Source organism: Pseudophryne corroboree, chromosome 11 (genome assembly GCF_028390025.1).
Source record: "Pseudophryne corroboree isolate aPseCor3 chromosome 11, aPseCor3.hap2, whole genome shotgun sequence".
In the NCBI taxonomy this organism is placed as follows: Eukaryota; Metazoa; Chordata; class Amphibia; order Anura; family Myobatrachidae; genus Pseudophryne; species Pseudophryne corroboree.
Window position 1 is genome coordinate 235,564,984 of NC_086454.1, and position 14,031 is coordinate 235,579,014.

General features: G+C 45.8%; 1 protein-coding gene across 2 annotated transcripts in view; it reads right to left on the bottom strand.

Annotated features, from left to right (window-relative positions):
* The window catches only part of CHD9 (chromodomain helicase DNA binding protein 9), a 575,583-nt gene that overhangs the window by 136,663 nt on the left and 424,889 nt on the right, over positions 1–14,031 (bottom strand). For both annotated transcript variants that reach the window (XM_063945309.1, XM_063945308.1), the window contains exons 16-17: positions 4,989–5,199; positions 712–907 (exon numbers count right to left, since the gene is read on the bottom strand). In XM_063945309.1, the coding sequence (XP_063801379.1) occupies positions 712–907; positions 4,989–5,199 (407 nt within the window). The remainder of the gene's footprint in view (positions 1–711; positions 908–4,988; positions 5,200–14,031) is intronic.

Here is a 14,031-nt window from a genome sequence, read left to right on the forward strand (position 1 = left end):
ATGCACCTCTTTATGTAACCCAAACAATCCATCCAACAAAAAGAGATCTCATTCTTCCCCCTAAGTGCAAAGGTTGGGCTCCTGGCAACTTTGAAGCCTGGAGAACTCAGATCCTTTTGTATGAATAAAGCCTGTGTGCCTCCCCATAAAACAAGGGGCATCTCCCAAAAAGCTTTTTTTTTTTTTTTTGCACATAAACTCATTTAAAAAAGGATTCTGAAAATCCCAAGCACTTAGCAACAAATGTCACGTTTTCTCAAACAGCAGACTTCTGCACCCCCACGCGTTACTATCCTGGACTGAAAAAAGCCACCTGAACTTCAGTGTCTTGTACACAAGACATAAAATGACTGATTATTATCCAACTGTAACATTTAATAATAACAGAAGATGCTACTACACAGTCAATACATGGGACATTTAGGAACACTAATATTTAGCAGATAACGTTGCAGATTCTTTTATTTCTGCAGTTTATAAAATGCAAATAAATGTAATGCATTGCCATGAGGAACACCAACTTTTGCAGTTACCTGTAGATTAATCATAAAAGGCAAAGAAGCTTCTTTCAAAATACTGTATGACAATCTTAATCATTACTGTTCAACCAGCACCACGCCACACTTTACAGTCAGCATGCAAAATAGGATTCTGGATCACGTTAAATTTGTGGTCTTTCTAAACTCACTTGTGTCAAAACAGACTACTGACCTGGAGGTCATTCTGTGGGTTCCAGTCAGAGTCAAATATGATGCAGGTGTCAGCAGCAGTCAGGTTAATCCCCAGGCCGCCCGCCCTGGTGCAAAGCAGGAACACAAACCGATCAGAATCTGGCTTACTGAAGCGATCGATTGCAGCCTGCCGTAGGTTTCCTCGGACTCGCCCATCAATGCGCTCATAGAGGTATCTGTAAGGCAATAAAAAAACTAACAGATGAGCAAAATTGATAACCGAAAATTTTACACTTAACAAGGTAACGTCTGACAAAGTGTCGAAGGCCGCAACTGATACAGGAGTATTCAATAGAATTAAATCACGTAGTAGTAACTATCCAATAGAATGAAAACAAGTAGTAGTAACTATCAAGCAGGAAATATTCCCTGGTAGTTGGTTAATTATTGACCTCTCCAATCCGAAACAATGTCTTTTGTCTGTATATGATTGACTTGATATTGAGTGCAGCTCCCAGCAGTGCAAGTCATAGTAAAGAAAATCTGCTGCATTAAAATACACATCAAACTTGCTGATGCTTTTTGGTACAGGTACTATGACCTTTCTTCACCGCCGGTAGCTGCACCCCAAAGGCAATAAAAAGCGCCACCGTGCCCACAGCGTGGCGAGCGCAGCGAGCCCACAAGGGGCTCATTTGCGCTCGCCCGCTGTCGGTATGCCGGCGGTCGGGCTCCCGGCGCCGGTATGCTGGTCGTTGGGAGCCCGGCCGCTGGCATACCATACCACACCTGTCAGTGGGTGGTCTTCAGGTTGCCGACTGTCGGGATCCCGGCGCACAGTATACCGGCGCCGGAATCCTGACAGCCGGCATACCGACAGATTTTCTCCCTCGTGGGAGTGCACGACCCCCCGTGCCCGCAGCGTGGCGAGCGCAGCGAGCCCGCAAGGGGATCATTTGCGCTCACCGCGCTGTCAGTATGCCGATGGTCGGCCTCCCGGCGCTGGTATGCTGGTCGCCGGGAGCCCGGCCGCCGGCATACCATACTACACCCGCAGTCAGTGGAGGTCAATAATTGCCCAAGAACCAAAGCATACTTTCTGATATACACTACTACATGTTTGCACCCGGCCTGTACTAATGTATTAACTGCAGACTTTAGTAGCTGCAGGCTCTTCTCTGGTGAGTTTAGTTTACATGCCAAGACTTACTGTACACTGTATTTACCTATGCTAACTGAGCCAGAGGGACAGGTTCCTCTCTCTAGTTGTTCTTCTACCCCTGCTTGTGCATGCTTTTTTTGTGCATTCGGTAATTGTGCTATTTATTACTGACTCAATGTTTAATCTTTTAATTACAATTAATTGCTATGTTTTGTGATTCTGCTGCATAATGTATTTTCACACCACATGCGGCACCACATATTTCTTCCTATACTCCTGTGGTACTGAGTAGGCACTATGAAACACACTAATGAAAAGGAACACCAAATAACAAAATGATTTTTCAAGTTACAAAACATGTATGATTTAATGCATGTTAAAGGGTTATCAATGAAACACTTATTTTTTTACAACTTGTTTTCATTTGTAGAGCTCTTCTTGCAGATTAACCCAAGTGTAATACATTGCCTCACATACTCTCAAAGGTTTCTGCTTGGTAAAGTGAAAGATGTGCTCTATTGTACATTATTACAACCGCCCACTAGGAGGCCCTAACCCACTGAGTCGTTCATCTATTTAACAATAAAACCCCTTTCACATTGCATAAAAAACCCGGTATATTGCAGAGTTTTAGTCGTGTCAACCCAGGTCGAGCTGCAGTGTGAAAGCACCCTAGTGAATTTACCGGGTCCAACAACCCAGTATTTCAACCCGTGTTAAAAAGAAGGATCCTACACAGTTCGGACCCGGTTTATTTGGCAGTGTGAAAACCTCAGACCCGGTATATTCAACCCTGGAATATTAAAAAGGAGGTGATAGGCTGCCTCCCTGAATGACGTCACCAGCCTGATCCCGGAAACAACAGGCAGCACTTTGTAAGCAGTTTTAAATGGGTGAACCAGGTTCAGTGTGAAAGGCACCAACCCGGTAATAACCCGGCTCCAAAATGTGATGTGAAAGGGGTATCTCAGATCCGGATCGGATGCGTGTTCAAAAGCCGGATCCTTACTGGGTTTACAATGTGAAAGCGGTATAATTTATATAGTACTAGCATATTCCATTGTGCTACAAAATTGGGAACAAAACCGTATTAACACAAGACTAGTTTATAAGAGACACGGAGATCTGGATCCTGCTCGCAAACTTACAATCTATAGGGAACTGCAGGATAATTAAATGGAATTTCCTGCCACACACAGGGACTAGACTATACATGTGGCCTACAGTGAATACGCAGCCTATCAATTCATTAGGAACCAGTAACATCACTAATAATGCAGTCTATTTATTTACTAGGAACCAGTGACATTGCTGGAAAGGCATTCATCAACAAGAAACACATGAATCACTGTTTCTAACGAATTATTTGCACCCTCTTAAACATCGATTGATTGTGTATAAGAGAGAGCAGATAAATAAGACTTGCCATGTAGAATGCTGCATGAAATTAGCACACTGGATATTTATTTGTAAATAAAACAAAAAGGAAAAAAACACAACACAACCACTGAGCAGCACTGCGGGCTCACAGGTTCTCTTCTCCCTCTATGGGCGTCGCAGACACCCAGAGAGGGGGAATCCCCTACCTCACCAGTATTCCGACGGCAGTATAGTACTCCCCGTCGGGATCCCGGCATCGGTATTGAGACAGCTGGGATCCTGACGGGCGGTATGTTAACCGCATACCCTATGGAGGAAGAAGAAATGAACCAATACTGCTTTATGTAGACAAAATGGTTATCAAGCAAATTCTAGTTCTGTAATTAATACAAATCCTCACACAAGAGTCTATGGGGTCATTATGACCCGTTCGCACGCTGCGTTTTAACGCAGCAGAGCGAACGGGTTCCTGCTGCGCATGCCAGATGGCCGAAGGCCGTAGCAGGGATGCGATCGCCTCTGCCTGATTGACAGGCAGAGACGATCGCTGGGCGGGAGGGGGCGGAAATTGGCCGCCGTTTCGTGGGTTTGGTCCGGCCAACGCAGACATGGCCGGGCCGAACAGGGGGAATGCCGCAGCGGGTGCGTGACGTCACACGCAGCCGCTGCGGGCCGGGGAGCGATGAGTAGCTCCTGGCCAGCACGCTAAAGCTGCGCTGGCCGGGAGCTACTCTTGAAGTGCAAAGGCATCGCCGCTGTGCGATGCCTTTGCACTTCTGCTAGGGAGGGCCGGACTGACATGCAGGGTGGACTAGCCCTGTGCTGGGCGTCCCCCCGCAAGTCAGGGAAGAAGATTGTAGCTGTGCTAAATTTAGCACAGCTACGATCAACTCAGAATTACTCCCTATATACACATTACCTTCAGTTTATATTTATTTATTTAGCTGTTTAATGACCTTGGACAAAACCAGTCAAAAAATATTCATCACCTACAAAGAACATTCAAGTTATCTGAACTCAGATAGGCATACGAGTTGGCTTAGGCACTAAATGACGGGGGTCCTGTGCACTAAAGAAATTCAGTGTAGGATCAATCTGAAGACATAGGGGTCAATACTATTAGCCGTGATGATTTTGCAGGTGCGAATCATCGCGGCAGAACTTTATGCTGCCCCATATAGAGCTCCCAGTAATTTGGCGTGACTTCAGCCCACGAAGGGTGCAAGATCGGATGCCATTGCCAGTATTAAAACGCTGCGGCAACAGCACATCGCAGCCCTTCACAGATAACAGGATCGACCCCTTTGTCTCTTTAACAAGCCTTGCAGCTACCATAGTGTGATATACAGATGTAGCCACGCTCATCTCTAGGCTCATTTGCGCCTTGTTTGCCGCGACCACATCTAAAACTCGCATGCACCCATTCACTTTTAATGGAGGAACAAAGTTTGCAGCTCGGCACGCCTAGCCGCGCTGTTTGTGCACGTAGACGGGAGATGTAGCCACGATGAGCATGGTTACATCTGTATAATGCAGATTCGAATATATAGGTTATGGGCACTCAGACAAACACAATCTGTGTAAATAATGGGATTGCATCTATCTATAATGGTACCCCTAACTTACAGCTCTTTCCCCACAGCAGAACAAAGTTACAGTATGTGCGACCTCAGACACTCTCACATTAAAGCTGTCTAATAGATGTCAGGTACTACAGCAAACGTCACATATTTTATCAACATGGTATGGGTATACCCATGTCCATGTCTCCTCACCTCTTGTGCATGAGATAGTCCTCCAATATGTCCAGACAACGCACCATCTGGGAGAAGATGAGCACCTTGTGGCCTCCTGCCTTCATTTTGGGCAGTAATTTATCTATGAGGACTAACTTTCCAGCAGATTGGATCATGGCCTGGAGGTAGAAATCTGCAGCCATTGGATTGTGCGTTTCTCTGAACTCGCCTAGAATCTTCTCTTCAGCACCTGAAAGACAGATTCACTTATAAGCAATATTAAGATAGGCTTTACAGCTACTGATTTACATGATGAATACATCAATCAAATGCATGCTTTCATTTTCTAACCTGTTCAACAACAAACAACTAAAGTCAAACATCAAGTATTAAAAAAGCACATTTCCTATGACATCCTTTAGGAGACACCTGAACAATGGCGAGATCCCACAGCAGCCCTATGGGAGAGAGAGGAGTACAGAACCTTCTGCCCAAAACCCTGACATGATTAGATTAGGAATGACTATATCCTGATTTAAGTGGAATTTTATTATCTTTTGTTGAAAGGGCTTAGTGCACAGGTCAGCCCTGTTACATAAACAAACCATGTAGGGGGTTCTGCAGTAGTCACTAACTTAAGGGGGGTACTCACGGAGCGATCGCTGCTTAAAATCTAAGCAATCTGACCAGATTGCTTCGATCTTAAGCACGATCGCTCTGTGTGTACCCCCTACAGCGATAGCGATGCGCAGCCCCGAGGAAGTGGCCGAAGCCACCGGAACCACAATAGGCTGATTCAGGTGGAATGCAGAAATCACCTTAGGCAGGAACTGCTGACGAGTCCTGAGCTTTGCTCTGGCCTCATGAAAGACCTGGTAGGGACTCTGTCACGACGCTGCTGGCCAATTCTACAAATACGCCAACTTGAGAATTGCCACATGCGACGTGTGGGTCACTTTTGACACACGGGAATAATCAAACACGGTACACTGCCACCAACTGAAGGAACAGTACTATATTTGAAGGCAAACTTCGGCCCTTACCTTCATACACAATTATTAATATTTCGAGAAATCGGTAACATGCCACACAGGGCTTTGGTTCATAAGAAACACAGAAAATCAGAACTAGAATTTTTTAAGTTTAATTCCAAGAACACTTCAGAGCTTTAGTTACAAAAAGTGTTACAAAGATTATTAAGAACATTTTAAAAATACACACAGATTATGGCTCCATCTCAAACAAATGAAAAGAAATAAAAATACAGAAAATCTAAGATCCTTCCATTGCTAATAGGATTTTATTTTTTTGTCGTTATATCGACAATTTACTGATCTTTTGGCAGGGTGACAGCAATGATCTTGTGAAACATCTTGATTTGCACAATTCCAGTGATAGCCCTGTTAAATTTACCTTTTCATTTAGTTCTACGGAGATCCACTACCTAGATGTGGCAATTTCTATTAATGATGGCCATATTTCAACTAACCTGTACTCTAAACCTACAGACCGCAACAATTTACTAGTATCTACTAGTTGTCATCCAAGGTCACTTATTCAGGGTCTTCCCTACTCACAATTTATTAGAGTAAGACGTATAACATCTGACATCAGGCAAGCAGAATCTCGGATAGATATACTGTTACAGAAGTTTTTAGCACAAGGCTATGACTATACTCAGTTACAACAAACAAAATCCTGAGTTTTGGGTATTGATAGAATGACATTGCTCCAATCCAAACCTAGAAATTTGAAAACGACTTTACCTTGGATCACACAATACACAACAGCTAGCTCTACGATAAATAAAATAGCTAAGAATTTATGGCCTATTATTAAGTCTGATCCAGATTGTAATTTGCCCGATACACATCTGATGTCCAGTTACAAGCGTGGTCGTAATATTCGCAACATTCTTGTTAAATCTGACATCACGGAGCCTGCCCCTAGCATCTATAGGGGGAAATTAGGTTGCATAAGATGTACATGTGTGACCTGTAAGTATTTGATTCCGGGTGATTCTTTTTATCACCCTCTGACTGGTAAAGTATTAAAGATCTATCACAGACTTACATGTAACTCTGTTTATACTGTTTACCAAATTATCTGCCCATGTGGTCTATCCTACATTGGAAAGACTGAACGACCATTTAAAGAACGGATGGCGGCCCATCGTTCATCCATTAAAGCTGCATTGACCTCTGGCAAGAGCGACCAGCCAGTTGCAAGGCACTTTGCGCTGGCTGCCCATAGCCTTGCTTCGTTAAAGTACAGGATGATGGACCACGTTCCCCACTCTTTACGTGGTGGTAACCGTGGTCTTAAGTTATTACAATGTGAGGCTCGGTGGATTTTTCGTTTGGGGACTCTTGCCCCTAAGGGCCTTAATGAGCATTCGGGTATTAGTGTATTGGCTAACAGTAACTAATATGATCACTCTTTATTTTCATTATATTATCGTTTATGATAACTTGGTTAACTTGCTGTGTATTTGTTTATTTGACTGTTATGGTTTACTTGTCATAGTGAGCTAGCAGCCTCATTATTTTGTTTTAGTATTAAGTTTTTTTCTCTCTAGTCTAGTTTAGTTTTTTTACTAGATGTCTCCTACATTAATACTTAGTAGTCTAAATTGTATCTTAGTTCAGTCCTCGCTGTGGTCTAATTCTATTTGGATTGGTAATCCTGTCAGCCGTACTATGTATGTATTTGTATCTTGTTACTATGGTGATAGGTTTGTCACGTGATGTCGGACGCTGTTGTTTCAGTGAGTCACGACGTCATCTTCTAAGCGCGGCCACCGGGTGTGCAGTCCCGCGGCGGCATTCGCGCCACACCGGATGATGCTCTCTATTTAAGGTAAGCTGTTTGTATTGTTTGTATTATACCTGACGAAAATGGCATCTCATTAAACGGGTATTGAAACGTTGCACTTTAAACTTCTGGCGTTACGAATCATTGGAGTGCCGCACCACCCTGTGTTCACTATCTGCTTCACTGTGAGAGCACCCAGTGTATAACTGTAGTAAGTGGTTGTGCCGGACCCCCTCTGTGTATGTATGTATATATATATATATATATATATATATATATATATATATATATATATACATACATACATATATACACACACACACACACAGTCACTTGAAATCGTTATTGGTGATTATTTCTGCAGGTAATCACCAAACCTTAGTTCGCATAGTTTGTGATTCTCTTTTCTGCGTTTAAATATGACAGACTCTTGCAGGACAAAGCTCCAAGTTCTGAAACGTGCCTAGCTGAAGCCAATGCTAACACCATAACCGTCTTCCACGTAAGGTACTTGTCCTCAACCAACATCAGTGGTTCAAACCAAGAGGATTGCAGAAATGTCAAAACCAAGTTCAAATCCCATGGTGCTGTGGGCAGCACAAACGGAGGCTGGATGCGAAGGACACCATGTAGGAATGTCTGGACTTCAGGCAAAGCAGCCAATTTCTTCAGAAAGAAAATGGACAAGGCCGATATCTGAACCTTTATGGAGCCCAACCTAAGGCCCATATCCACACCAGCCTGCAAAAAGCGCCCCAATTTGAAATCCGTGACCGGATACTTTCAGCCCTCACACCAGGAGATGTATCGTTTCTAGATATGGTGATAATGCTTTGACGTGACAGCATTTCTGGCCTGAACCATGGTTGTAAAAACCTTACCCGGAATCCCCTTCTCAGCTAGAAGGTTCCGCTCAACCGCCATGCTGGCAAACGAAGCCGCCGTAAGTCCGGGTAGACAAATGGCCCTTGCTGAAGATCCTCCCGCAGTGGTAGAGGCCAGGTTTCTTCTACTGTCTATTGCCATGGGTAGAAGATCTGTGTACCAAACTCTTCGAGGCCAATCGGCGGCAATGAGAATTTCCTGAACTCCCCCTCCCTTCTGATTCTTTTTAGAACCCTAGGCAGTAACAGAATCGGAGGAAACAGGTACACCCGCCTGCAAACCCATGGCGTTGTCAGCGCGTCCTCTGCAGACGCCAGAGGGTCCTTCATCCTGGAACAATAGCATTGAAGCTTGTTGTTGAATCAAGAGGCCATCAGATCAATCTGCGGACAGCCCCACTGATCTGTTATTAGTCGAAATACCTGTGGATGGAGACCACACTCTCCTGGGCGTAGGTTGTGACGACTTAGGAAGTCCGCCTCCCAGTTGTCCACTCCCAGAATGAATATGGCCGACACTGCCCTTGCATTCCTTTCTACCCAGAGGAGTATCTTGGATACCTCCTGCATGTAGGCCCCGCTTTTTGTCCCTCCCTGCCGATTGATGTACGCCACAGCCGTGGCGTTGTCCACCTGAACCTGAATGGCTCAACCTTGAAGCAGAGGAGACGCCTGTAGCAGAGCATAGTATATCGCCCTCAGTTCCAGTATGTTTATTGGAAGAACGGCTTTGTGGCTTGACCACCTACCCTGAAACTGTGCCCCTTGGGTGACAGCTCCCCAACCTCGAAAGCTCGCTTCCGTGGTCAAGAGAATCCAATCCTGGATCCCGAAGCTCCGACCCTTTAGGAGGTTGGATGGTTGCAACTACTACAGGAGAGACGTATGACACGGTGCATCTGCAGATGCGAACTCGACCATTTCTTCAGGAGATCCAGTTGGAATGCCCTTGCGTGGAATCTGCCAAATTGAATGGCCTCGTAGGAGGCCACCATCTTTCCCAACAGGTGGGTGCAAAGATGTACCGAGACCCGGTTTTGCTGCAGAACCGCCCAAACTAACTCCTGGAGCGTCCTTGCCTTGCCCCCTGGAAGGAAGACCTTCTGAGCCACCGTGTCCAAGATCATCCCGAGGAACTGGAAATGCTGGGTTGGTTCGAGGTGGGATTTTTGGAAGTATAGAATCCAACCGTGATGTGACAGCAGGGATGTCATGTGGCAGTTGCTGTCCAGTAGTTGTTCCTTTGAAATCGCTTTTATCAACAGATCTTCCAGGTAAGGGACAATGTTCATTGAATCCTAAGTTTGGAACATCATTTCTACTATCACTTTTATGAAAACCCATGGATAGGCCGAAGAGTAGCGCCTGGAACTGGTAGTGTTTGTTCAACCGAGCAAACATGAGGTAGGCTTGATGTGGCAGCCATATCTGAATATGGAGGTATGCGTCCTTTATGTCCAGAGAGACTAAGAACTCTCCGTCCTCCAGACCTGAGATCACTGCTCTCAGAAACTCCATTTTGAACTGGAAAACCCGCAGACATGGATTTAACGATTGGAGGTTCAAAATGGGCCTCAGTGAACCATCCGGTTTGTGCACCACAAAAAGGCTGGAATAATATCACTCGCCTTGGCACTGGAACAATGACTTGGGTCCGAACCAATTTTTGAATGGCCTCCTGTAGCGTAAGGCGCATGTCCTCTGAAGCCGGTAAGCCAGATTTGAAAAACCTGTGAGGCGGAGAACTTCCTGGCAGGAGCTTATCCAAATGAGACTGAAGAATCTCAGACGAGGTCCCACCCTGAGATCCCCCATGGGTGGAGGGACACAGTCATGCTGAGGGTTTTGGAGAAAACAGAGCTGACGCCCTAGTCCTGAGATCCTGTGGTGGCAGGCGTACGTGACTTACATCTGGAGCCTCTTGCCGTATTTGAGGCAACTTCCATTAAACTTTGCAGTCCGAAAGGACTGCAGTGAAGGCCCCGTGTAAGAGCATCTAGCCGGGGGAGCTGCAGGCGGGAAGTACGTGGATTTTCCAGTGGTAGCCTTCAAAATCCAACTCACCTCCAAACAGCCAATCTACTGTGAAGGGTAAGGCCTCTACAGTCCTTTTTGACTGTGCGTCCGCCACCCATTGACAACGCCCTGCGTGCAGAAACCGCCATGGTAGAAGTACGAGCATTTATAATGCCAATGCCTTTTATTGTTTCACAGAGGAAACGGGCAGATACCTGGATATGCTGAATCAGCGTCACCATTTCAGCCAGGTACTTATTCCTAGTCAGGCCTTTGGGAGGCTCCAGCCGCAACATAAATAGATTTCAAAGTTGCTTCTATTTCTCTGTCCGCAGGTTCCTTTAAGGCAGTAGCCCCCAGTACAGGAAGGTGGAGGAGGTGTAATGCAGGAGTCGAGAACATGCGGCCGTGACCAATACGGCGGCCGTGTGACATGGGAGCCTCCAGATCCAACACTGAGGATATAGTGAGATGCCAGGGGAAGAGGCTGGTCACCTCCACTTGTATGCAGCCGGGCTCAGCCGTTCAGTTACATTAAGAGGTAGAAGCACATGAAAAGGGTCAGCTGTTCGCAGTAGGTGGTAACTGCGAGCAGTGTGTCAGACAACTTTTACTGGGGCGTCAGGGAGAGAGGTGGTAGGGAGCCAGGAGAAAAAGAAAAGAAAAAACAACACCTTTAGAGCGTTTGCAGGCTCTGCCGGGTGATAGTATTGGTGGTGTTAGCAGCACCGGTGACGTAGCCACAGTAGAGGGTGCCTGTTGGATGACACACAGGTGGTCACGGGGTGTCACCCTGGGAGTCGAGACCCCAACGGGGGAGGTGGCGGGAATCAGAGGGGAGCATCTGCAGAGCAGCCCTGGACTTAAAAGGCAGCAGCTTCTCCGGTGCTTCAGGGAGCTGGAAGCAGCAGGGAGTGCACAGTCGGACACAAGCTGGCGGCCTCGGGAAGCATGTATCGCTGCTGATGCTGGGACCCCGTTGGTAGAGGCAGCAGAGGGACAGGCAGAGCGTCCGTCGGGGTGTCACGCCAGTGCCGCCAGGTAACGGGAAGGAGTGAAGCCCTCAGCAATAGTGGAGCAGGTTGCAGTGGAGGGATGCCCGGCCGCGGGCAGCGTGCACCACAACTGGTGCAGAGATTCCAGGGAAGGAAGCGGTGGGGAGCCGGGGAGATGGTCTCCTCTTACCCACCACCATCTCCGCTGGCTACTGATGCAGGAAGCGATCCCAGGTCACGGTATGGTCCGCGCTGAGGGCAGCGTCAGCAGCAGGAGGAGAGCTCTTCTAAAATGCGGCAATTTTAAAGGTCCACCCACCAGAGAGGGCACATTTTCTTAACTGGCCTGTGGGGGAGGGCATAGAGGGGAAGAGCCAGCACACCCTGTTTGAAGTATTTAAAGTGCACCGGCTCCTTTGGACCCCATCTATACCCATCGTACTAAGTTTCCCCAGTATCCCTTATGGATGATAGAGAAACTTACAGATTCAAAAGATCTAGAATGTAGCCCCTTCCATGATTCCTGTCACCCAGGTGTCTGAAGCAGTACTGAAGGTGTGGGCACCCACCACAGAAGATTCTGGATATGCAGGCTACCCATCATGACTTATTTCTAAAGGTGGTTTGGCGATTGTTATTTTACCAAACCATTCCCGTCTTCCACAGGATTCAGGAAATTGCGCAAGTGAATAAGTCTCTCTTCACTTCCTTAAGGTTGTAAAGACCAAAACATAGGAGTTTTTGTTTTAATGGCATTACCAGGTAGGAAAGAAATCCTTCTCCCTGTGGACTAACTGATTAGATCCTTGGTCTGCAAAAGCATAGGCCTTCAGAAAGCGGTTCTGATCAACTTATAAATTGCTGTATTAACCCAGGCCGAAGCCAAGATTGCTCTAAGGTAGGCCCTCACAGCCAGGAAATAAGATTTTAGGATAGCCTTGTTAGTTTCTTTAAATGAGACACCACTCAAAATAGGAATGCTTGTCACTTTACAACCTTGTTATAATTCACCAGAGATTCCCATCTTTCTCTATGAACTCCTGGAAAGAGACAAAATTATTACAACCTCCATGATACCTAAACTTTTTATGAGGTTTGATCCACCAAACAACTCATTTATCAGAACATACTTAAAAGTCGCTGCAGATTTGTTGTAAATTCTGCCCTCCAAATCACCAAATAAAATACCCAGCAATTTTCGAGAGTGAAAGCCCGAAATACTGTATCTGTGATGAGTGGCTTGTTTTATAAAGAAGCATTGGAAAAACAAATACCAAAAAAAAAGTTGAAAACTAAAATCAATGCTTACATATTTTTTACTAACAACTCCATCAAAATCAATTAAGGTTTAGGGGGGAATTCAATCTGCCACAGCAATTTATCACCGGCTAAATGAATTGATCCCCTGGGACTATTCAATAGTTCCCCAAAGTCAGGCCGCATTCTGCATTTAACAGGTATTTATAAAAAAAATGTAAGAGCTCGAGCTAATTGGATATCTGGGGCTAAATGGATATCCCCCTAAAGGTGCATACACACTGGGCATTTTTGCCCAGCGTGTATGCACAGCGATGATCGCTGACATCGCTGAGCTGAGGAGCGCTCAGTGCATACACACTGAGCGCTTTTCTGCTCTGCCCAGCGATGTCAGCGGGGGTGAGCGGCTTTCCATAGCAGTACGCTATGGAAAGCCGCTCACCCCGCCGTTCATCTACTGGTAATACCAGTAGATGAACGGCGGCCGCCAGCGATGAAGCGGGAGCGCGCATCAGCGCTCACCGCTCATCCATACACACTGGGCGGCTTTGAGCTGAAAGCAACTCAGCACACAAAAAGTGAGCTGCTTTCAGCTCAAAATCGCCCCGTGTGTGTATGGGCCTTTAGTCTATCATTCATATGGTGGTAGTGGATTTCAGAAAATGGATATTTTTGATTCTGTTCACCTCATATTGTGTACTCGCTAAAATGATGCTCAGTTACAGAGCTTAATTTTTTATGTTTGGAATAAACAATCTTCCCCCAAATTAGTAGAACCACAGTGGCACAGTGCTTTAAACTTAACTGCTCACAGCATGGGGTGCGAGTATAACATGCTGCAGATGCAGACTGCTGACGTGGCTTGCATATAATCAGCTACAACTAGATCCTCCGTCTGCAGTAGTTTACATTTACACCTCAGGCTGTGAGCCCCGGAGCACTCACTGGTCAGCAGGAACTGTTCTAGTTCCAGCAAAACAAAATGTTAGCAGGCAGTCTGTTTAATAAGTAACTGCTAAACAGAAGAGTGCAAAAAAATGCCTCAATTTATTTCAAGTATTAATTTTTTTCTGCATTGTTGCACAGAAATGTTCTCATAATCAATTCAACTTTTAT